This window comes from Podarcis raffonei, chromosome 7 (assembly GCF_027172205.1).
Source record: "Podarcis raffonei isolate rPodRaf1 chromosome 7, rPodRaf1.pri, whole genome shotgun sequence".
Classification (NCBI taxonomy): Eukaryota; Metazoa; Chordata; class Lepidosauria; order Squamata; family Lacertidae; genus Podarcis; species Podarcis raffonei.
Window position 1 is genome coordinate 39,497,729 of NC_070608.1, and position 24,501 is coordinate 39,522,229.

General features: G+C 43.2%; 1 protein-coding gene across 3 annotated transcripts in view; it reads left to right on the plus strand.

Moving 5' to 3' along the window:
* Positions 1–16,099: 16,099 nt before the first annotated feature.
* ALKAL1 (ALK and LTK ligand 1) overlaps positions 16,100–24,501 on the plus strand; it is a 32,562-nt gene continuing 24,160 nt past the window's right edge. The window contains exons 1-2 of one of the 3 annotated variants that reach the window (XM_053396171.1): positions 16,100–16,466; positions 18,683–19,120. In XM_053396171.1, coding sequence (XP_053252146.1) covers positions 16,355–16,466; positions 18,683–19,120 — 550 coding nt within the window. In that variant the 5' untranslated portion in view covers positions 16,100–16,354. The remainder of the gene's footprint in view (positions 16,467–18,682; positions 19,121–24,501) is intronic. The other 2 variants (XM_053396170.1, XM_053396169.1) reach the window with 2 other exon arrangements.

Sequence of the window (24,501 nt, forward strand, 5' to 3'; positions counted from 1 at the left end):
AACTGTGTGCAATGAAAACCAGAGTATAGCTTTTGGAGAAGAAAAAAGTCACTCCGTCCTAGACCATGTCAAGGCATTCTTTGAATCCAAGATAATGGATTAGTGGCTCTCTTCTGGGAACATGACCAAAATTATTGAGGCCACTATCCATGTTTTCCCATGCTAGTGCACCAAACAGAAAAATAGGCTTGCAAATTGCCCATTATTCTGTGGTTCTGTGGTTTGGCCATAGTTAAAGGCTGTTTCCCAATATTAATCCTATTTGCGGAACTTTTATATGAGACTGTTGGCTCTGAATCAGCTAGGAACTTGAATTGGTAGTCAAGAATGATTGCTGTGATTGTCCTAGACACTTTCCAGCTTTGACATATGGAGGGATGGCCCACCCATGAGGAGAAGCGAGGCAACCATCTCTGGTGGCAGAACTAACGGGGGCAGCAGATCCATCCTTCAAGGAAGGCTTCAGCTGCTGCTGCTGCTGCTGCTGCATTACTGTAGTGACAGCAAGGGCTGCAGTGCTGTCCTTGGAGGCCAGATCTGCTTCCTCCTCGGCAGCCCTCCTCCATCCCGCCTCTACAGTGGTCTCTCAGTGAATAGAAGGCACAACTGGTCTCCTTCCACCCTAGGCAGGAAATGGCAGGGGCTGCCCTCTGGGGTCTTCATCTGATTGACCTGATTCAGAGCAGGCCCCCTTTCCCCCTGGGGCAGCTTTTGATTCCCACTTCAGCTGTTGGGTAAGGTTGATTTGATTCCACCTTCCTTCTTCCCGATGAATATCCTTATTTCTTGCTTGTTCCTGATGTAGATATTCACTCATGCTTTCTTCCCTGGTGGGCTGGGGGTGGGGGCACCATTTTGTGGTTTGCCTCAGATGCCTCAGATGTCTTGGGCCAGCTCTGCCCATGTGGAATGTGTTGTTTTGTAGTAAAAGGGGGTGGGAGAGTACTGAGAAGAATTACTGTGATTCAAATCCTGTAACTTAATTTGATAACTCTGAATTAACCATAAAATGCAAGAGCAATTGTGCTTGAGAGATCGGTCATGGGGATGAGGGAGAAATGCATTTCAGGTTGCATGTTATATTATTATTATTATTATGTATGGCTTACAAATAACTTTTTAAAAGGCCATGTGCTACATCACTTATTGCAAAACCTTTGGCAGAGACACACAGAGACACAGAAAAACAAATAATGTGTACAGCAAACTAGAGAGTACAGAAAAACAGAGTGACATGAGACACTGTTGAGTCTCTGATTATACTTGTGAGGGGAATAATTGGCACTGTGGTTTGATTCAGAAGGAGGCAAAATTCACCCCAAATCATCCTGATTCACTTTGTTATTTGGCCTCAGATTCATATCTCTAGTATGTAGTCTTGAAACCTTTTCTTTCAAGAATTTGTTTATATCAAAATAGCTAACATGGTGCCCTCGGATGTTGTTGAACTACAACTCCCATCAGCCCCAGCAAACACAATCAAGGCACAGGACTGACAGGAGTTGCAGTTCAACAACATCTGAAGAGAACTAGGTTGGCTACCACTGGTCTATAAGATAATGCAGGATGCTCCTATGCAACCTGAATTATCTGTGGTCACTGAGCTTTTGCCAGTGGAGCAAGGGGAGCCAGTTTGTTGCCTCTAGATGTTGCTGAACCACAACTCCCATCAGCACAGCCAGCATGGCCAATGGCTAGAGAAGTTTTGAGTTGCAGTCCAGCAACATCTTGAAGGCACCATGCTGGCTATCCCTCATCTGGAGGGCACTAGGATGGAGAAGACTGACCTAGTAAAATGACAAGATATAATAGTTTCAAATCAATCAAGAAGTCATATCAGACCCTATGAGGGGAATCACAGGTTTTTTACCTGAAGGGAACCTGTGGTGGCTAAAGCCATTAAATCTGATAGCACCATTTCAATATGTAAGTATTAAAACAACAGTTATCATTATTTATCATTTAATTATTGAGTTTCATAGAGCTAGTTTAGATTAGGGCTAGTTTAGATTATGCTTCCCCTTTGATCTGGTTTAGTGCAAGGAATTGGAGTGGGTCCATGTGCTCTGTCTATACTATGAACAGGAATCCATTCAGTATGATGGATTCCTCACAATGGTCTATGATGGATGCCTGACAATGCTTTAGTCAGGCACAACACACATCAAGAAAAGGTTTTAGGGTGGTGTGACCAATTCGGCCACACTGGGTGCTGGCACTACAGGTGGCACTGCAACAATGACAGAGAACAGAGAGTAAGAGACAGGGGGAGCCAAATTTTAGTGCCACACAGGGTGCCACAGAAATTTTAGAGCCCAAAGTCTGCCAATGGTCAGCCTAGAGTTGCAGAACTCCAAGCAAGTAATTTGTGTGGGGATCAGGGGAGAAGTATTGCCTGATCAGGCCCATTGAAAATTCTACAAAAAATAATCAGCATCCCACCTGATACAAACCTATCCCACCCCTCGCTCCTGTTACATCTTTAGGTTTCAGCTTATGAAAGAAACAAAACTGCTTGGAAACTGTCCCATTCAATTTGCTTCTGTGTTTGAAGTGTTTCACTTCAAAATTTCTTTTAGCTGAAGCTGCTGCAAAGTAACCTCATAATTATCTCCATTTATCTTCCAGTGTTCTGGCAGATAAGGCAAATCCTTTCACTGACACATTGCACTAGTTTAGGAATTCCAGATAATTCGTAGCAACTGTAAATCACACTAAGATGAGAAGTGCGCTTCTTGTACACTTTTATGGGCCATGTCAAGGTCATGAATTTTCTGTAGTCTAGTCACCAGTCAGAGTTTAGAATCCTTTGGGCCAAACTGACATTTGCACAGACAGATACTTACTCCCGCATGTCTACAGGTTCCTGTTTTCATACTCGAAACGTGCCAAAATAACCTTTGGTTATCGGAAATTATATCCAGACACTGACTAATTTACAAGAATGTTTCTCCACTTTCCTTGTTCCTATCTAGGAATGTCTTGATATTCTACCAATGTTTTATGCAAATGCGTTGATTGTGAATGAACAATTTCTGAAAAAAGCAGTGAGTAACAAGAATTCAGCTCATGAGATTCAGTCAAGGAAGGGAGTCATAGCATAGGTGTGTCATCTCTGTGTGCATGTACACAGTGATCCCTTCCCAAATGTAACAGTAAGCTGCATTAATGAAAACCCCAAATTTTTACCTGTGTCCAGTTTCCCAAATTGTGCATCATTTTCTGAACTTTTTCTTGTACACAATCCCAAAGTTTCTTCTTGAATTGAGAGCAGAAATCTATGCTGCATTCTTTCACCAATGTTATGGAGGGAAATGTTTATTTAATCAGGGTGATGAGTTCATCAGTGCTTCAAGTACGAAGTTGAGTCTTTTCTCAGCATCAGACAAATTGATGGATATTATTTAAATAGGATCTCTCTCTCTCTCTCTCTCTCTCTCTCTCTCTCTCTCTCTCTCTCTCTCTTCCCTTTTTGATGTTGGCTCCATAGCAGAACTGGCATTTGTTTGCTTCTTTTCGACTGTTTAAGCATCTCCACAAAAAGGAAGCAGACAGAGTGAAACAAGTATTAAATCAGTCATGGCTCAGCAACATTTCACTGGAAAACTAAGAACATGCAGACATTCTACTGCGGGATCCCTCCCAACCAAATTGTCTGGTTATTAGTGGTCAATTGTTCTTTGCAGCCATATTCCATAGAAAGATGAGGAAAACAAACATGAGGGGAAAATAGAGATTTTCCTGACAGGTTTGGTTTACTGAGTACATTAAAGAAAAGTAATTCTAAAGACCAACTAAAACAATGGAAAAATGCATAGGAAGTTGGATTTAAACCACAGAGCAATGTGGTGCTTTCCAGATGATGAGGACTACAATTCCATTCAGTCTAGCATGACCAGTACTTATGGGTGAGGGGAGTTGTAGTCCCAAACATAAGCTAAATCATGCTTAGGGTACAGTCACTGGAACTACTAACTTAAATTAATATGACCAAAACTGGATCTAGCCCAGGCTTTATAAAGTTGAAGTAGGAAAGATCCTAAACTTGAAACTAGTGATGGCAACCTACTTAGGACATAGCATTAAGTTGGTCTCTCATATCTGAAAATGAGAAAAATATATCAATGTTTGCACAAATACATTAAATCACAGGTAACAAAACATCATTTGGGTAGAATGTTGACCCATATGCAGTGGACCACTTGAACACACCTGAGTTTTATTAAGCTTGCAGCAAACTAGGGGATCACTGCCATCTGTTGGTAGATAATAAATGGAATATTGCATTACCTTCTCATCAATGCAGAGTTGTAGAAACTGTGGCATTTATCTGAGAGCATAATGTGTCTGCATAACAGGGTATTCCTACCACACTTGCATCATGTTCCCAGCCTTGTTACTTGGAAGTCCCACTGAAATGTTTCCAAATGAACCTGGTTCTGATCAGGTTGAAAGTGTCCTTGACTATATAGATCCACTCTCTCCCGCTAAACTGTTAGAGGAAGCACCCACAAGAAATTAGTGGATCTGGGCTGTAGCATCTTACTTGTAAGAGGGCAAAGCATCATGGCATGTAACAAATGATGGCAATTGTATATCACACATATGTGATAGACAATGGCCTTGTCCACACATCGCAGGTAACTATAGTTAATGGTTCATTTTGAACATGCCAATATTGACCACTTGCCTGTTCCTCCTTTGCATTAGGAGGAAACAAACCACAGTCTCTGGCTTAGCTCAGAGGCAGATTTAGGGCAGCACGACTGGCTTCCCCACACTGGGCACCAAACCGAGGGGATGTGCAGCAGGGCATATTGAACTGAGCCGAATGGAAGGTGACAGATGGGCACGGGGAATTTTGGCTTTACACACTGAAATTTGAAAGACCAAAGTCTGCTCTTGCTTAGCATCACATCTCAATCAGATATTATGCTTGTTTCACTCCCTAACAAGCCACAATCTTTTGCCATGGTTGTTCTTGGTTTACAGATCATGGTTCATCTCTGATTCAGATGGAATGCTAAGCAAGGAATCGTTGTTTGTTTCCTGCCTACACTAGCAGGAGGAGACAAACAGCCAGAAGGACACAACAAAACATAAGGAGAGCCCTCCTAGAGCACACCAAAGACCCATCTAGTCCCTTGTACACATAGTGGCCAACTAGTTGCCTCTGGGAAGCCACAAGCAGGACCTGAGTGCAGCAGTAACTCTCCCCACTAACAACTCCCAGCATTAAGAAGCATACACTACCCCAGACAGCAAGGTAGAACATTAGAGAGCCACTCCGGTGTAGTAGTTAGAGTGTCAGACTAGGACCTGGGATTCCCTCGTTCAAATTCCCACTTGGCCATGAAGCTCACTGGGTGGTCTTGGACCAGTCACTTGCTCTGAGCCTGACCTGCCTCTCAGGGTTCTTGCAGGGATGAAATGAGGAAGGGAAGAAACTTGTATTCCCACTTTGGGTGGGAAACAGTGATATACAACTGTGATAAATAAATAAAACACTAAAATAATAATACTAAGGCCATCTCCCCTCCACGTTCCTTCTCTATAGGGCTTTGGTAAGAAGTAGTAGAATTTAAATGTGATTTGGGTATATATGACATAGCAGCAGCAGTAGATCCGAGTGTTAAAATCTAGTAGTTGTTTCCAAAGTGCCTTATAAACTTATTTCAGTTGGCAGTGGAAGGTTAAGGAACACAGAGCATCATGAAACCAGGAGACTCGTGTGTCAGGAGGGATTTTCCAGAAACTTTGCTTCCTATCCAGTAAAAACAAAATAAGTAAAGAATTTTGAAAATGCCAACTAGATATAGCTGAGGTTTTCTTTTCCGCCATAGGAACAAAAACATTTCATATGAAACAGAACTGTAACATTGTCCAAAACAGTACAGGATGTACAATGTACAAAACAAAAAACATATGGGATGTAATTGAACTGTTAAGCTTAATTGCACCCAACTTTAAAAAGTCTAGTTAAACAATAAATATTTTATTTACTAAACACAGTTTTTACTTTTTAGTGAACCAAATATATTTACTAGTCTTTATCAATTAACATGATTTCTATACCACTTTCCACTTAAGCACCTCAAGGCAGTGTGATGTATTTACATTTTATTGCAGAATAAATAAAACAGAAGACAGTGCAGCAGGCCGAATAGGCATAACAAGTTATTATAATCAACTGGGACTGATGTCCAGCAAAGGCTTGGGAGAATAAATAAGTTTTTAGCAGGTGTCAAAATGGCAACAAGATCAGTGCCTGTCTTAGTTTAGAGGGGAGGTGATTCCAAGGGAAAAGGGTCATTACCCCAAAGGCTCTCCCCCTGGCTGCTGCCAAACGGATTTCTACAGGTTGCAGCACAGCCAGGAGAGCGTGTTTTGATGATTTGGAAAGTGTACACACTCCTGTTTACTCTGCATCGAGTGCACTGTCACCACCAAATTAATCATGGATTTTGTATAGCTTCTCAGGCCCTCAGTTTGGTGATGTTAATGCACAACAAGGAGCTATGGAAAGCTTCCCTAGAAAGATAAGTGGTGGGGTATCCCTGTGCCATGACAGGCTGCTAGTGGTATAGGCTGAACAGTTCTCAGTGGTGCTTCTGTTTGCTCTGTCAGTCATATGGATGGAGAGGTGACCATCATAATTTTGTAAGCCGGAGAGCTTGTGGTGAATTGGATGAATGATTCCCCCCCCTTTTTTTCCTTAACCCGCCCCCCCACAACCCAGATCATATTGCAACTTCAAGAGAAATTGTCCTCTTACTTAACTCAATGCATCCAATTTTCTGTAATTGCCTGTAAAACCTATTTGCAATTATTGCAAATCTCCAGCAATTTAGAAAGGCTTACCACCCTGAATTTATCCAAACAGCATTCTGTTTACTGAAAGCAAAGATTTCAGCAAGTGCCCCACTCTTGGTACTTAACTTCCCTGAGGGGTAATACTCTATTCTCCCAATTTCAACCCTTCATTTATTTCTTGCTCTGAAGCCATCACTGGCTCACCTGAAGGATACTGTTATGAGATAAGCTTTAAGGGTAAATTCTGACCAAATCCAAAGCAATTATCCATATTCTAATCTAGAAAAGCCTGTGTTTTATCATGGTGTTGCACCTGATAAAACACTAAATACAGATAAATAATAATTTGAGAGTATTTGCTTTGCTCAAAAAACAGTGGGAGAAGAGAATTATCAGGGAGTGTGGTCAGAACTGCAAACAGAAAGCTGCAGACATACAACTACTATGCAATGGGAGCTGCATTGAATGTGATTTGACTGAAAGGATGGCATTGAAAATGATTTATCTGAAGAAAAGGATTGGCCCTACCATGCAGCAGGATTTTTAAAACAATCACCATCTATTTATATTTCACATAATGTCAGGACAGTCTTTAAGTAGTAGAATGAAGCAACCTGTTTAAGGGTGCTACCTTTGGGGAGGGGAAAGTTAATAGTTGGCCAATGGCCACACTGGGCATTTGTTCCACTTCAGGCAGCGAAATGCCTTGTGCAATTACTTCCTGAATGCATGCAAACTGGTGGAATGGGTATAAAATTCACCTTGCTCTTGACAATAGAGTCTCTGGGGTTCCTAAACTCGGCTCCCTCATTTCCCCCCATTAAGGTGAATGTCGGGTTTTATGGTATTCTCCCATGGAAGTCAAGGGAGCTGCAATAAGGCATCCCTGAGATGGGGGCAAGGTCTGTCCCTGTCCAAAATGGCCCCAGGGCCTTGGATGCCAGGGTCCCTGCTCAAATTGGAAATGCTTTTCTTTAAAGGATCTTAGCGGTTCCCAGGATTGCATCTCTGCATTGCAAGATGTTAGTCAAGATGACCCTTTAGGTTCCTCCCATCTCTAAAATTCTGCGATTCTGTACTTTGGAAGGGGGAGAGTAATAACTTGGAAGGAATTTGTATTGACTGCTCTTGTAATTTTAATGGGCAAATAGAAAAGAGAGCTCTCTTTCTCTCTCTGGTCTTCCCCCTCCAGTTCTGCCACAGTGTCTGATTTACAGCAAGTGATTTACGATGACTGTGGCTATGTGCTTTACTTATTTCCTAACTAAATTGCAGTGTCAATTGGTGGGATTAGACATCTGTGTCTTCTCTGCTCTTTCAGAGGCTTTTGCTGTGAAGCTCACCCTGGGATTCTTTTTGAGCAGATTAATGGAGGAGCCCTTTGTGGCTACTGCCAGATAGGGCCTGCAGACTGGGGCTGAGAATAGGATTTCAACTCATCAAAACTGTCTGGGATTAGGAAAACAGCCTCCTTCTCCCAGGTGCTGTCTGTGTGTCATTTTTTGAAATACAGGCCGAAAACACATGCCCAAACACTCTAAGCAGAGATAAGGCTTTGCACAATAACAGAAAATAAATCTCTAAAACCTCTTAGGCCCTTGGTCCTGTTTTTTTAAAAAAAGAAAATAGGAAAAGGTATTTAAAGTGGAGGCTTACATTTTATACTGTTCTTAGCCAGTTCTTAGCATTATATGACGGGCTGCGACTGCAACCTTGCTTGTTGTTTTTGGACTCATCTAGAATAGTTTTTGCACCCAGCACTTAGTGTACTGTCCTCATCGCATTGGCTTGGCATGGAAGTATTATGGGAACAAGATAAGAGATGTAATTCCTGTCTAAATGATAAGAAAAAGGTCATTGTACCAAATTTGACATGGGAAGGGGCCGATATTTTGGAACACATAATTATGTGCTTCTTATCACAAAAAACTAAAAATCCATTAAACAAAGTGCATGGTAGTAAAAATTAGGAAGCATAATTTATAAGCTGTTGATTTGGTTCGTAGTGGGCCTGGGGTGAAAGCCATTTACTCCATTGAATTTACTATTTGGTAAAAGAGTCCTCCCCACAACCCAAAATGGGGTTGGGGATGCTTTCAAATGGAAAGGAACAGAGAAGGTCCATACAGAAAACAGCTCCTTTTTGGATTCTGTATATAGTAACATCCCCGGTGCACCTGAATGCATGTGATCCATAAATGACACCCGTCATTCATGCCCTAGTCACACTGAAATTTGATCTCTGTAATGAACTCTTCTTGGAACTGCCTTTGAAGACAATTCAGAAACTTCATCTGGTTCATAATTTCGCTGCTGCTTGGCACCTGCAGATTAGATAATATTATCCATGTGTGAAGCCATATTCACAGACACATATTTGCATTCAGCCTCAATTCAAAGTACTGGTGCTGAACTTTAAAGCCTAATTCAAGGAACAGTGAGGTGTCTCTGTCTGTCTCTCTTTCTGTGTATGTGCATGAACCACTCCATCTAAAGTGGAATCCATTGAAACAGATGTGAGTGATTTTATCCACAAAGTGCCTTGCAAATAAGTCACAGCAAGCCTCTGAAGGTTCCAGCAAACCATCCCAGGGCTTAGCATATAATAAGCTCTTTATCACCCAGGAAATCTCTGCAGGCAAAGACTAAGCAGACACAATAGCGTAGTGCTCTAATAAGTCATGTGGGCAGAAAGTGCATATGGGGGGGGCACGCACCACCTCCACTGTCCCTGTGAGCCCCTCAATTTCTTGTGTTGAGTGGGAAGTTCTTAAAGGGGAGTCTAAGCGCTTTCAGCATAACGTGCTTAGAATCCTCCATGCAACTGGGAAGGTTCTCCACTGCAGGAAGGTAAGTTCATACATGAAGAACCACACATTTGACCTTCCCATCCAACATGAGGCAGTCGGGTTGGAGCAGTGGGAATGGTGATGTTGGGGGCACAGCTGGTGAGCACATTCTCATGCCTCCTCCACATGATATGCTCACACTTGCTCTTTGATCACATGAACAGTGCTATAGATGTCTTTGTCACCATGCACACCATACATATCAACCACATTTCAAGCCCATGGCTTTCTCCAAAGAATCCTGGGAACCATGGTTTATTAAGGGTACAGGGAATTGTAGTTCTGTGAGGATTCTTTGAGGGAAGCCATGCGCTTAAAAGGTATGGTGCGGCTGTGACAGTGAGACAGTATTCCTTCAAGTGTGATCTAACCTGCAGTTGGAGTCAGACCGAGTCTTCAGACTGAGTCTTCCTTCAATAACATCTTGTATGGCAAACCTAGAGCTTTGTAGCCCCTAAACTCTCTAGGAAGAAAACAGTCCCTAGTTTGTGGTGGCAAAAAATCTGGGAGTGATTATATTTACATTGTGTCATTTTCCCAGTTGAGCAGTGTCATGAATAATAGCTGACCATGCCGATATAAAATTTCCGGAGGACAGTCAGGGAACTATCTACTCCCTCTGGATAGACTGTTTACTCCAGCACCAGTACATTTCCACAGCTGGTGTTTGAAGCCAAGTATGCATGACATTAGCCACAATTCTGTGGTGTCTTGAGAAATATCCCTCTCTGATGTGCTTTCCCTCAAACAGCTCCATCCAACTTGAACACATAAGCCATGGTTAAGCTGAGGTGTGTACATTTCAGACAGCCATTGCACATTGAACTGGGGTTTGGTGTGGAGAAACAAATCAGATGAAGACATTCCTGATGTTTGCACAGCAACATAAGAATACCACTTGAAACACAGCAGGGAGAAGTGAGTTTCAGAGACTGCTCATGTGATCATTGCCTGAATATACTGTATGAAAGCAGGTTTAGAGAGACAGGTAATATGGAAGAATCTACCACTTCCAATTATTTACTTTACTTATTTAGATGGACAAGCAATTTATATTCTGCCTTTCGAATGCCTGCTGTTGTTAATGATTAAATTTATATTGTGATCTTTCACCAAAGGGCAGCAAACATGTCAATACTAAAATGATACAGTTAAAACTTCTCACAGCAGTGAAAGACAACCTTCTAGAAACAGTGCATAACTATGATAGGTAACAGTGTTCTTAAACAGTAGTGTTTATCTTTCTAACCGAAGTTTTAAAGCCTCTTCTCCAGCATCCAGCACTTTTGATGGAAACCAGGTGTGTTTCCTAACTGAAGACCCACAGCCTATTCCCCAGCTGCAGTAGAAATGCACCCTCTCCACTTTACCTCTACTGGGAAGGGTCAGATAAGAAGCTCCCTCTAGCATGGTAGAGTCTGGCCCTCTTATTATGACAAAATAAAATCCTCATGCAGGCATCAGATTTAAGTTAAATCACGAGAGAAGGGGCAGTGGGGGCAAGTGAAAGCGCTCTCCTTCACCCCATTGCCATTGAATTTGTGGAAGGCAATTGTCTGCTGCCTCATATTTTTCCTAATGGTAGGCTGGCCTTGTTTTGTGTACCCACGAGGTTCCCTGCTTGTTTTAGACCCCCTTCTGTTCCAGGGTTCTTAAATGTTTGGGTGACCTCCACAGATACAAAAGGCTTTCAGTGTGGATCTTTCACCCTGGCTTTTGACACTTGAGATGTCTATTTTTAGTACCTACCTTACCTTTGGAATTTTAGGTTGTTTCAAACTGTTTTTAGTATTGTGTAATATTGTGTTCTAATATTAATGTTTTAATTGTTGTAACTTGCCCTGGAATCTTTGGGTGAATAATAATAATTACAATATTGGAGGCTACAGAGATTATCCTCAACATCCCTTTGCATTATTCTTTAGCCTGTGTGAAGTCGGTCCAGATACAGGACATGGATGGACTGTGTAAGAAGACGTTTTGGAAAATCTTGACAGATCATGACACAGCAGCACTGAGGAGGAAGTGATGTCTACAGTATGCAAATGTTGAATCTGCAGAATGTTGCAATGCCTTTTTAACATCCCTAATAATAAAATGGATGCATATGCCTTCAATTTGCAATCTTCAAAGACTGCGAAACCAATGTACTTATATGGAAGAAGCTCCTATTGGGCTGTGTAGAGACTTTTGAAGAAACATGTCTTGGATTAAGCTGCACAGTGCTTTGACAAGTTTCAAATTAGCTTTTTTATCCCTCTAGATTGCACAGGCCATATGCCACAGCAAATAGTTTTGCACACTGAAAAGTGGGTCCGGAAACTCAGCTCTAAATTATTATTGTATGGGGCATTTATCTTTGATATTTTTTCAATGGGGACATATTTCCCCAACCCAGGTTGCATCTGCTTTTGATTAGGAATGAGTTCATATCTTCACTTTCCATACCTTCCAGGCATCGCTCAGTGCCTTTAGTATTCCCGTAATTATTAAATCCTTTCTGGCAGCTTTATTAGGCTTTATCTGTTCAACTACATCTATGACTTTTGATGGTTCTATTAGGTTTGTCCTCCACCACCCTCTTTCTTTCTTTCTTTCTGCATCTTAGTTTATTGTTTGCAGTTTTTGTCACTTGCTGAAGAAGTCCCATACTTCAATGATTTTAAAATATATACCCCACCTTTTAAATCAATATGGTAAGGTGAGATACCAAATTATGCATTTAAAAGCAATAATCCCGATTTGATCAACAGTCCTATCATATTCCACTTATTGTAGTGTGAGCTAGAGCTTCTAGATCTTGAATTTTTTTTTCTCTCTCTCTCCCTCCCTCTCTCTCTCACACACAGAGGAATTTGCAAGTAAAACACCTTTTATGTGATCCTGGTAACATTAAAGATGAGCTCTATCTAGATTATCACACTGCCGTTGTGAAAATTAATTAGATATCAGAACTTTGCCACTGGAAGATCATCCCACATTACCAGTTTTCTCAATTTAATTTCTCATTTTCAAAATCACATTTTCTATTAACACAGAAACAGCTTTATATTTTATCTTCATTGTAGCCAACTGAGGCAGGCACCATTGTTCCTTTTTTATACACAAGAAATTGAGGTTGGAGGTGGTCATTTGCCAATAGTTATCCAGCAAATCACCGTGATGACTCAGGATTTGAAACTGAGTCTTCCATTTCCAAGACTGATAGATGGGTTTTCAGTTGCTCGATATGCTTAGTCAAGACAGTCTGTGTTCCTGTTGTTTCATTGGAGCTAGAAGTAGGTTGAGTTAGCCAACCCTTCAGCGACATCCTGTACATGTGGTCAGAAACATTCTTGCCTGTGTCACAATTTTCTTTGGTACGAGCATAACACTGCATGACTGACAGCATTTAAAAGATCACATTGATGCACTCACTTTTATGGAATTTATAGAATTCAATTCAACGGGAAAGTGGGCTAGCTTTATTTCTTGATACTTTTAATCTTTCTTTCTTTCTTTCTTTCTTTCTTTCTTTCTTTCTTTCTTTCTTATAATTATATGCAACGGTGTAGCCAGCAGAAATACATAATATACTTTAGGACAGTAGGATAGCTCAGTTGCTAAAAGCATGAGGCTCTTAATCTTAGGGTCCCACATTGAGCCCCACATTGGGGAAAAGATTCCTGCATTACAGGGGTTTGGACCCTCATGTTCCCTTCCAACTCTACAATTCTATGATTCTAATACACAGGATACACACGTACACTTTTCTTTCTTTCTGAAGCTTTCACTGGTTGATGTAAATTGGTCTGCAGCAGGGATGGTTGTCCTAGGAACACAGGATGCTGCCTTATACCGCATAAGACAAGTGGTGGTTCAGTATAGTAGCTGGCTCAGTATTGTCTACACTGAGTGGAAACAGCTCCCCAGGACTTCAGATAGTCCTTTCTCCCACTCCTACCTGGAGGTGCTGGGGATTGAACTGCAGACATACTGCATGCAAAGTAGATGCTCTACCACAGAGCTACAGCTCTCCCTGTATGTTGTGAAACTGAGTGAGGCTGATCCTAAAAGGTGGCCTCACTCAGCCTTACCCCATGGCTTGTCTTTTTATCCTTCAGGTTTTTAAGGCAGGGGTTGGGAACCTTTCTCAGCTGTGTTCCCTTGTAAGCAATCTTTGGGAGCTGCTGGTAGTACAAGCTGATACATTTTTCTATGTACCAGATTTGCACAAAAGAGCCGTAAAAAAAATGTGTGGGTGCTACCCCAAGCAAGGACACCTATAAGTCAATTGTGGGTGTGCATGCAGGTATTTGTTTACTTGTGTGTACGCACCTTTCATATGTGAAATGCAAGGTTTTTCCCCAATAATTTTTTTATTAAAGTTTGAAAGAAAATATATAAAGGTTACTATCCAATATCTTTTTATCAAAGATAAAAGAAGCTGATCTAAATAAAAGCACAAACCAAAAGGAGGAAAAGAAAAGAAAAGGTGAGAAAAAGGAAGAGGGGAAAAAGGAAAGGAAGAAAAGAAGAAAATGTGAACTTCTGATTCTTCATCTGTCAGCTACATATAGAAAATTATTCAAAAGATCCACTCCAAGGTAACACCCAACAATTTCACTTACTATAAGTATTTTATTCAATCCTCAAACCCAGATATCATAGGTTCATTTTCTTTTTCTTTGCAAAAAGTCTATAAGGAGTTTCCAATCTTTACTAAATATTAACAATGATTTATCACTGATTAAGCACGTCACCTTTGCCATCTCAGCTAAGTCCAATAATTGTAACAATCATTCCTCTACAAGTTTTTCAATATAGCAAATTTGCACCAATGAGCAATAATGTTAAAAATCCAGGCAATCATTTGAAATTATTGGCATGAGAGGCTGCTTCTTCATTTCCTTTCTGCTTTCCTTTTCTTGCCTCCTGTACTTGCATGGGCACATTTTATTTTTTGCTTTTAATACAGTTGCTTTGTGGAACTGCCATTCTGCACAAAAAGTGGTTTTAATTATAAAGATAAAGCAACTGGTGGGAAAGGATGCAGTGCACGGAAATGCCGTATCTAGCAGGTGGTGCAGTCAGTAAAGCAGCACTACGCTTTTTTTGGGGGGGGGGACCACACATGTCATGTAATGTGCAATTTTGTATCAGACTTTCTCCCTTACTGGATTATCTGTGAGGGGGGTGGGAGGTAAGTGAGAGGTACCACTGAGGAAGAAGACACCATGTGTAAACCACAAAAGAGAATAGTGACCTAAGCAGCTTCAACGTCACATCAAACTCCAGTCTGGATGAGGCCTTCCTCTAAAATGCGGGATCATTCACATTACCGTAAATTCCTGTTGGAGCAAAATGAGATGGAGGTGCGTTGGGACTATGTATATACTAAATATCAGCTTTCTAACACTTCTACCAAAAGTATCCTGACATTGTTGATACCCCTAGTAGCGAATGATTTTGCTCAGATAGATGTCATGTTTCAGAGGGATACAGATCAATGTTTCCGTAGCCCCATTTTCAAAAAAACATTCTCCCATTCTTACATCCAGTAAGCTGCTGGGAAATGTGGCAGAACCTGCAAGAGCCAAAATGAGGAGGAAGAGGGATGGGGAAAGTGGGGGAAGGGGAGGACAAAGGAGCACATCTTAAAGCTCACTCCCTAAGAATAGGTCCCATTGCATTTAATGAGAATTATTTCTGAGTAGGCACACATATGCTTGGATCTTTTTGGACCACAACCCCATTCGTTTTTGGATCTCATTAAAAACTTTGTCCCAATGCTTTTCTTGTTTTTATTTTGCAGACATTTTAAATTATATTCAAAGCCCATTGACTTTGGTGGGTTTAAAATGCTTTCCTTGGACTGAGGCCATTCTGCTTCCCTTACACCAGCATGGTTGATTGAATGAATTATTGTGAGGGTGTCATAAGGTATTTTATTGTCACTTCACACTATACATTTAAAGTGCATTCTAAATAAATCCCTGTCCTACAAAGAATCATGGGAACTGTAGTTTTGGGTGCTGGAAGTTGTAGTCCTGTGAAGGATAAACTACATCTCCCACTATTCTTTTTTTGTGGGGGGCGCGGGGTGGTGGTGGGGAGTGTACTTTGAATAAATGGTGTGTCTGCATTCTGCAGCCATAGATAAAACTTTGAATAGGCTCAATTTTTTTGTTCCCCTTTTGATGCTATCTTTACTGTGTCGTCGTCGTCCCCCCCTTTCTCCCAAGATCAACTCACGGTTAGTTTTGAGCAATTTATACACAACCTGTCCTTTGAAATGAAGAAGGTCTGTCACTCTCAATTCAGTTTCTAGGAGGAAAAATACTTTTTCTGCTGCGTGTCTCACCCACCCACTCCGGTCATCCCCCCCCCCCCCATACGTCAATGCTAGGGAATCCCACTAACCTAAGAAAGCAAAGCGCTCGGATATATGAGCTCTGAGCATCCTCTAGTCTGGGCGACAATCTCATTTCACAAGTAGCGGAGGAGAGTCATCTCCATGAGTTTGAACCTGCGTCCTCAGGGGAGGAAAAAAAAAGTGGGGAGGAGGAAGTTTGTCAGGAAAAGGAGGGAGGGGGGAGACCCTCGTTGAGCCGAGTAAGAATGATTAAGAGAAGACTTGGTTGCCTTCCACCCACCTAAAGTCGATAGCACTCCAGCGGACTGGCTGAGGCGGAACTATATAAGCCAGGTGTATGGCAGCCAATTCCGACGGCTGCGACGCGACGCCCAGGACGCAGTTTTTACGGATCGCAGACCAGCCTCCAAGCGGGGAAGTCGCAGGACCGAAGAGGCAACTTTGGCACGGTAAAGTCCTTTCCTCGCCCCTGAAAAGACTCGCGACAGGCTTTAGGCAGGTCTCTCAACGTTGTTGTGAATGGACGGGGGCCCCTTGAGTATTACTGAGGGTTTACTAGGGTTTACTGGGTTTACTAGGGTCTACTAGTATATTTCTGCTTGAAATGAATCAGGGTGCCGTCGGGGGTGGGAGGTATGAAGGAACAGTGAAATCGCTTCCCAAGCGATGCACCTGCCAAGGAGGAAGGTCAATGGAAGAAGTTTGCATTTGTGCAGACGCTACGACCACCGGGTGGGTGGGTGTTTCTGTGTTCCCCCCCCCCCCGTTAGATTCCCCCCCCCAAAGACAACACTGGGTGAAAGGGAGTTGGAAGAGACAGAACCCAAAGAAGTGGGTTTGTGAATAACTGAATTAATATTCTCCCTCCCTTAATCCTAATTGTTCGCTATATTTGGAGAGCTTACTTAGGGGGATAAAGTACCGAGCTTGGGAGCCCGAGTCCCTTCGTGGTCGGGTTTCCAATCTCTTCTCTCTTTTTCCGAGAACATGGGTGTCCTCGGGAAGGTAAAACATGGGTGTCCTCGGGAAGGTAGCCCAGGGCCCCACTCAGCAGAATGGGCAGGGCTGGATTTAAAGCGGTAGAGGTATGGGTGGGTGTAGGCGTAAGACCACCCAAATCAGAGCTTGAAGAAAAACCCCACCCTATAAAGACAGATTACGAATCCAAATATTGTAGTTGCCGTCGATGATAGAGGCGGAGGGATATTAAACCTGCAATTTTGCGAACACTTCGACCAAGCCCCATTTTATTCCCTAGGGTTTATTTTCGAGCAGACAAGCATAGGATTACAGTGTAAAAAAAAAAAAAAAGGAACGACCAAGGAATTTTCCGGAAGGGCTAAAAAAAATTGAGAATATAGTATTTCGCGATGCAAAAGATTTTAGCTATGTTTGAGGGAGAGAGAAATAGAGACTTTGGCTTCTGAATATAATTTTGGGTTAAGGGTGTAATTTCTTAATAGGTTTGAACAGAGATGCTTAAAAATCGAAATCAGGTTGCTGCTTCCAAGTCCTGGAGTTAGATTTTGAACGGCACCTCGGACGAATCCTCCATGTCCTGGGTGCCCATTCTAGAAAAGATGTCAAATTACAAATCCTTTCAAATTGCCATATTCCATGGTGGGGGAAATCAATAAACTGGGGTAGAAAATCCAGGCGTTGTGCAGTGTTGAAAACAAACAAACAAATAACTAGCCCGCCCCATAGAATCACTTTCGAGGTGCGCGCAACGTTGGTGCAACGGCGCGCCCCGGAGAGAGATAACCCGAGCAATGTGTGTGTGGAGTCCCATATTTGATCACAGACCTAAAGATCCGGGTAAGAAATAAGCAGATACTCCTACAAATTCATTAACAAATTCTCCTTCGGGAGAGGGGAGTCGGGGGGAGCCTCCCGCACCCTACTTGGCGCCCCCCCCTGCTCCGAGTGAAAACTCGTCCGTCGAGCGCTTTAAAGCCCCAGGAGCGCTTGGGAAAGAAAGCCAGGCAAATCCCGCCTAAAGCCCCGCGGATCGCGAAATGCGTGGCCTGCTTAATGCCCTCCTTATAATCCGTGTCTATAAATGTGCCCTAAAGGGCTCCGGGGTCTAAAAGGGAAGCCGCGGCGGCGGCGGCGGCGGCGGCCTGATGGTGGGCGGGGTCGCGGCGGCGGCGGGACCAGCCCCAAGAGCCCCTCCCTCCTCCTCCCGCTCCGCCTGGTGTTCCTTCTCCTCCTCCCTTCACACGCCGGGCACAGACCCGAGCGCGAAGCGAGCGTCCGGGCTGGCAACTGGCGAGGCCCCCGCTGGGACTATTAGCGGAGCGCGTGCCCAGGGAGCTGGCCTGACACCCCTCGCAGCGGCCAAGCCGAGAGGAGCTAGGGCTCCAGCCTCTGGGAAGCAGCCTCCGCCGCCGCCGCGCGGACGCCCTACTTTCTCTCCCCGGCGCGGCCACCGCGACACGTGCCTTTGGCGCGCCCGCAAGCAGCAGCGACCAACCCGCCGCCCAGAGCGGCCTCGCGCTCGCGGGGCTCGGCGTGTCGTCCCTCCGCTCGAGCCCAGACTGCGCGGCCAGTGCCAGCCCCACGATGAGGCGGGAGCTGAGGGCGGGAAGGGGCAGCAGCAGCAGCAGCAGCAGGAGCTAACCGCCGAGCGCTGCCTCCGCCGCCTCGCTCTCTTTCCCCTCAGGAGGCCGAGAGATGCAAGGGGCCAAGCCATGCCGCCGCCGCCGCCGCCGCTACCACGCGCTGCCTGCCCTCTTCTTCTTCCTGCTCTTCACCTCAGGACGGGCGCCCAGAGCCGAGGGCGCCGCCGCCGCCGCCGCCAAGAACAAGACCCGGGACCTCCAGAGCCCGGCGGCGGCGGACAGGAAGGCGCTGCTGGAACTCTTGCTCAAAGCCCTTCGCGAGAGGGGCAGCGGCCACAGCCGCCCTCAGCACCAGGCGCCTTTTCACCCCTTGGGGGCGGAACGGGTCATCGCTCGGCGCTACACGACCGGCGGCGCCCTTTACTCCTCCGCCTCGGTGGATCGAGAAGCCAGAGTGATCTCGTCGTCTTCGTCGTCCTCCTCCAGGGAGCGAGCGGGCGCGCAGGCACCCCGGTTCTTCACCTCTTCCAGGCATTCAGGTAAGCGGAGAACAGCCTAACCCCTAACGGGTCTCGCCCTTCCTGCCCCATCGCAGCTTGGGTCAGAGCTCCTTTGCAGGGAGCAGGGGAAAGAACACGACTGCCGCTGTCCATGGGCAAAGCGCCACCCCCTCTCTCAACCCAGTTGCTACCTGGGACTGAGATCTCAAGGCTTGGATTCCAGGTAAGCTTGAATGAGCCTCCGCCTGCCCTTGCTGATGCGCGCCTCCTCAACGCGATGGTGCTACCTTCTGCTTTCCTCATCCCTAGGAGTTTCGCATAGTAAAGGAGAAGGCTTTAAAATAGGACCATCCCTGCTCACCGCTCTTACATTGATGCAGCGGTCATCGTTTGAACTCAGGACAGAAGGTTTACCCTCTGGTTTACTTTGACCTAGTGACTTCAAAATGACTTTATTGAAATCAGTGCTGCTTTTAACTTTACTTCCAGATGGCTGTTAGAAATAGGATCCGGTTGGTAAACAGCCAGGCTGACTTGGTGCTTCCCAAACATATTGCAAGTGGTAGCTGGGTTTTAGGCTATTTTAAAATGCAAATTAACCTGTTGCTTTGCTTACTGTCGCTCATGGTTTCAGTGTGTTCCCTTGCTGCTCTGGCTGTTCTGACAAGCCTTATTTCCCTGGCTGGCTCTCCACAGCCCTGGTTTTGTTGTGTCTAGTACAGAGCGTGGTGTTTGATCCTCAGCAGATCTCCCTAACTTTCCCTGCCTTGTCCTGAAAAGTTCCAGGGTATGCAAGGCTCATTCACTTTCAGGCTCTCCAAGTGCCTATTGAACTGTTAATTGGTACAGGTCTTCTGAGGCTAAAACCTCAAGGCACCAGCCTTCCAGCTTTATGTACATAGCAGCCGGAGTTCCAGGAGAGTCTGCTGTTGTCTTTCGTTGTGGAGGCAAATAGACCCCAAAGAAATCCTTTTTGCAATCATAAAGGAGAAGCATCACTGGCTCTTGGCATTTCTGTTCTCTGTGTTCCCTGGCAGGAGGCACCCATCTCCTGCACTGGCTTAGTTTTTAAAAGGTGGGGGTTTCTTTCATGTGTTCTCAGATCACAACCTGGCCCCTGGCATTTATTACTCCCATTTTGCTTCTGGCTCCACATTGATCAAGATAAAAAATGTATCTGTTGTTTAGAAAGTGTGTGTTTCCACCCAACTATTCTGGTGGAACACTGAGAAAGAGGCAAAGCCTTCCTAAACAACTATAGTTAACATTTTTTAGGGGCAAAACACAGTTGACGCCAACCCACCACATTCCTGGATTTTTAGACAGAGGAAGTGATTAAGTAAGTACTTAGTTTTAGTGGTGACTTTTGTCAAACTTTTCCATCTTGATAATTTCTTTTCTCTTTTAGTGCCTAAGTGGCTGGAAGTGGAGAGTGATGGTTTGCAAATAAAAGAGACACAATGCACAGAATGCTAGGTGTACCCAAGTCCCACTAAAATACATCAAATGAAGGCAGTGGATTTGATCCAACGGATGGCTTGTGTAAACTGAAGGAGCTCCTGCTCACCAGACAAGGCTGTCCTTATTTTTGCTGGTCCTCTCCAGCTGTGACCACTCCATGTCTCATATCACACCATTCCTAAGGGTCTTTGGATGTCAGGATCGGGAGGCTGCAATGAGATGGAGGCAACAAACTCCATCTGGAGTTCATAGGACCCAGCATAGAATGATTTATGTGATGTTTTGCTTCAGTTCTGACTCATCGGAACTTACATGAGTCTGTCTTTGGATTGTACCCGAAGACAATAGTCATTTTCTTTCCCAAGAGCTGCATCTACACGAGGACAAAACTGTGTGAGTTCAGTTGTACATGGTATAGTCGTCAATGCATAACTAATATATCTGGTCTGTACAATGCCTTTGGGAAGTTTTCTGTCAGATGCAAGCAAGTGAGCCACTCAATCTGCACTGTAGGCAAGGTGCTTTGGCAGTACAGTGGTACCTTGGGTTACAGACGCTTCAGGTTACAGACTCCGCTAACCCAGAAATAGTACCTCGGGTTAAGAACTTTGCTTCAGGATGAGAACAGAAATCATGTGGCAGCAGCGGGAGGCCCCATTGGCTAAAGTGGTACCTCAGGTTAAGAACAGTTTCAGGTTAAGAACGGACCTCCAGAACGAATCAAGTTCTTAACCTGAGGTACCACTGTACCTTCATGGTGTCTAGACTAGGGTTGGTGTTAAAATATCCCATGCCAATGTGCTCTTGTCTTAAAATACATTCTTGCATCTCAACCATTTCTCCTGCTTCCTGCAGCACTGCGGCTCCAGATAGTAGAGGTGCAGCCACTGATGTAAATTAAAAAATCGATGCACATTTTAATTACATATACTTATTCCACCTTTTTTTTTCATTGCTAAAGTAATTTAATTATTGTTAAATTCCCAGATATGTTCAACAGGTACAGAAGAGTTTGTTTTTAAGTGATATAAAACTCATTAAAGTTTTTCTTTTCTGGAGATAAGCTATAGAGAAGCTAATGCAACTTACACTTTCATGGCCTTATACAGTTTACACAAAGATGGCTGAATTTGTATATTTTGCTAATACAGGGAAATATTAAAAATCTCATGATATTCTAAGATACCATGCTCACAAAAGCACATTTCCTTTCCCAGTAAGTCCAAGGCCCTCTGACACCGCTTTTACCATTATGCTTGGCATGAAGCTGCTACTCAAGAGCCACAGCATTCAAGTAAAATTTGATAAATGTTAAGTAAGTTTAGTCATAAATTACCACTATCATCTGGTAGAATATTTTCTGCACACACACACACAATCAATATCACAGAAATGGTTATGTCCAAATATGAAATTTTATATAACAACCTATCATTGAAGGAATGCTCAGTTTCAATTGCCAATAAATTGCTTTTTATTTTTACTTATTCCACATTTTTAGTTGATTACATATTATTTACTCTGTATGCCTTTTAGTTTATCCTTTTTCTGATATAATATCAGAAAGATAGTAACAGACATAATCAGCTCATCAAGCTAAATTAGCATAAACATGGCATGAAGAAACTATGGATTTTGATAATTATTTGTGAGTTATTACAATTGAGATTAGAAGCCGTTGTTTTTAAACAACTTCCATTATTTTATATGTGAAGATTTCAGGCTACAATGAGAAATTACAACAATTGGCCATTGATGAAGAACAATTCATTAGATCGTTGGGCTTTCTAGGAACTTTTCTCCATGGAAAACACAATACATTATGGTAATCTGTCCTTTTATGAACCAACAAAAAGACTTTAAAATAGTTATTTGCTGTGGAAATAGCTCACCCTTATTCCTCTGCACTCGGCTTCTGCTGCTGATTGAGTTTGGAGCCCTTTAGAATGCATTTTGAATTTCTGCTGGAGCAGTCAGTTCAACCACCATTTTCCTTTATCCCCACGTCTGCCAAAATGCCAGGAATACAGTGCAGTCCATGTTCTCAGTGGAGTTAGGATCTGATAACCAAAGCGAGAACCTTATGGACAATTATCATGGCAGTCTGAATGGCATAAAAGTAGTATTCAGTCCATTGGTACCACATTTCAAGAAAGCAAATTCAGCTATTAATATTTTATCCTAGCATGGTTGGTGGAAGGGCACAACCCCACCCCCGCCCAAGATGTCAAATTCCATAAAATAACACAGAGGTGGATTTAGGGGCGCATGACTGGTTTCCTCGCTGTGGGTGCGGTGCAGAGCTTAGGGGGCACCACAACTATTATGTAGAATGGAAAGGGGGAGGTGGGGGGATTTTGGCTTTTCACAGGGCATTGCTCAAATTTGAGGTCCCAAGGTCTGCCACTGGTTAACATATCTTAAAGTGATCACATTTTCACAGAGTAGTATCCAGTCTTGCTGCCCACTGCACCCTGGTGCAAACTAGAATGTTTGAGGATCCTCCGGAGCAAATTTAGAGGGGGCATAGGAGGCTTCAGAGTGGAGGGGAAACTGCTGAGAATTGCCACTGTTTTTTTCTGCTGACAAATAACTTCCATTTGCAGACAGACAATATTGGACACCACCTATATGTACAGTATTACACTGGGTTTCTAATTTCATTCAATTTAACTTTAGAATTGTTCTGGAATGTTTACTGATCTCATGCTTTTATCTTCAAATAGCACACGTTCAACCTTTTTTTGTTTTTGTTTTAAAGAAAGGACTACTTAGATATATAGTGTGTACTAGAAAAGCCCTCAGTAAAAGATTGTGAGTGGCATAAATCTGAAACCACTATTTTATTCTTTAATCAAAGTTTATATTGGAGCAGCTAAATGAACTCCTGTAATGTGACCTTTTCATGTACATCAGGGGCTCCCATTCAAGTGGTCCATGGCATGTCTTTGGATTTATGGCTGAAGACCACAAGTGGTGCATCCATTGCATTAAATATCTGTACAGTATTGATTTTTAATTGTATTTTTATTGCTTCTTTTATTTCTTTTCTTTTATTGCAGTTTGAATTCCACAGAATTCAAAGAAGCAATAAAAATAAAATAAAAAGCCACAATTTTGTTTGCTCATTGACCTCTCAGCTCCACCTTTCTAACTGGTCCTATGCATGAAACAGGTAGCATACCTGAGGAAGCTACAGCAGAGGCCCTGGATTTCAGTTTTCTACATATCACCCTAAATTTTGGTTCTAGAACCACATTTTATTTGTTCCTGTCAGTGATGTTGACATGTGGAATGACTGCTGATGCCTCCCTAGCTTTATCTGCCAACCTATCTAGATGAAGTATGATATCTGTTACCATCAAGCCCGGCATGCAGGAACATCATCGTGCCATCTCCATGGCCATGACAAATCCAACTGTCTGTTTCCATTATAATCAAATCACTCACTATCAGTAGAACCTGGGTCCCTGGTGGTGGATTCCTGGCACAAGAGGATAGTTTGTTCCCTCATGGATAGTTGTTGTTCACTTGGGAATTTGTAATTTGTAATATTACATTTTTAATTGTAATATTAAAATGGGAAAGAGTGGAATGTCTGTACCGGTCTCCTCACCCTGTTGCTAAACTCACACAGGTGCCCAATTTGCTTCTTTGTTTTTGTTTGATACTTTTTCTCAGTGGGTTTGAGGCATTTTCTCATTGGGGGCTTCCTCTCCTGCAGTTTATCTTGCTTGCATGATTCCTTGCCCCTCTGCCCCACCCGATTGTATGACATACCTTATCGACAATATGCAACAAAATCCTTTGTTTTCAAAAACAATGAAGAATTTTGTGGTACTTTAAAGACTAGCACATCTGGTATGAGATAACCTGGTATGGATGGGAGTGCAATTCACCATATGCAACACTTCATCACATATCTGATGAAGTGGACTCTCGTTTATGAAATCTAATGC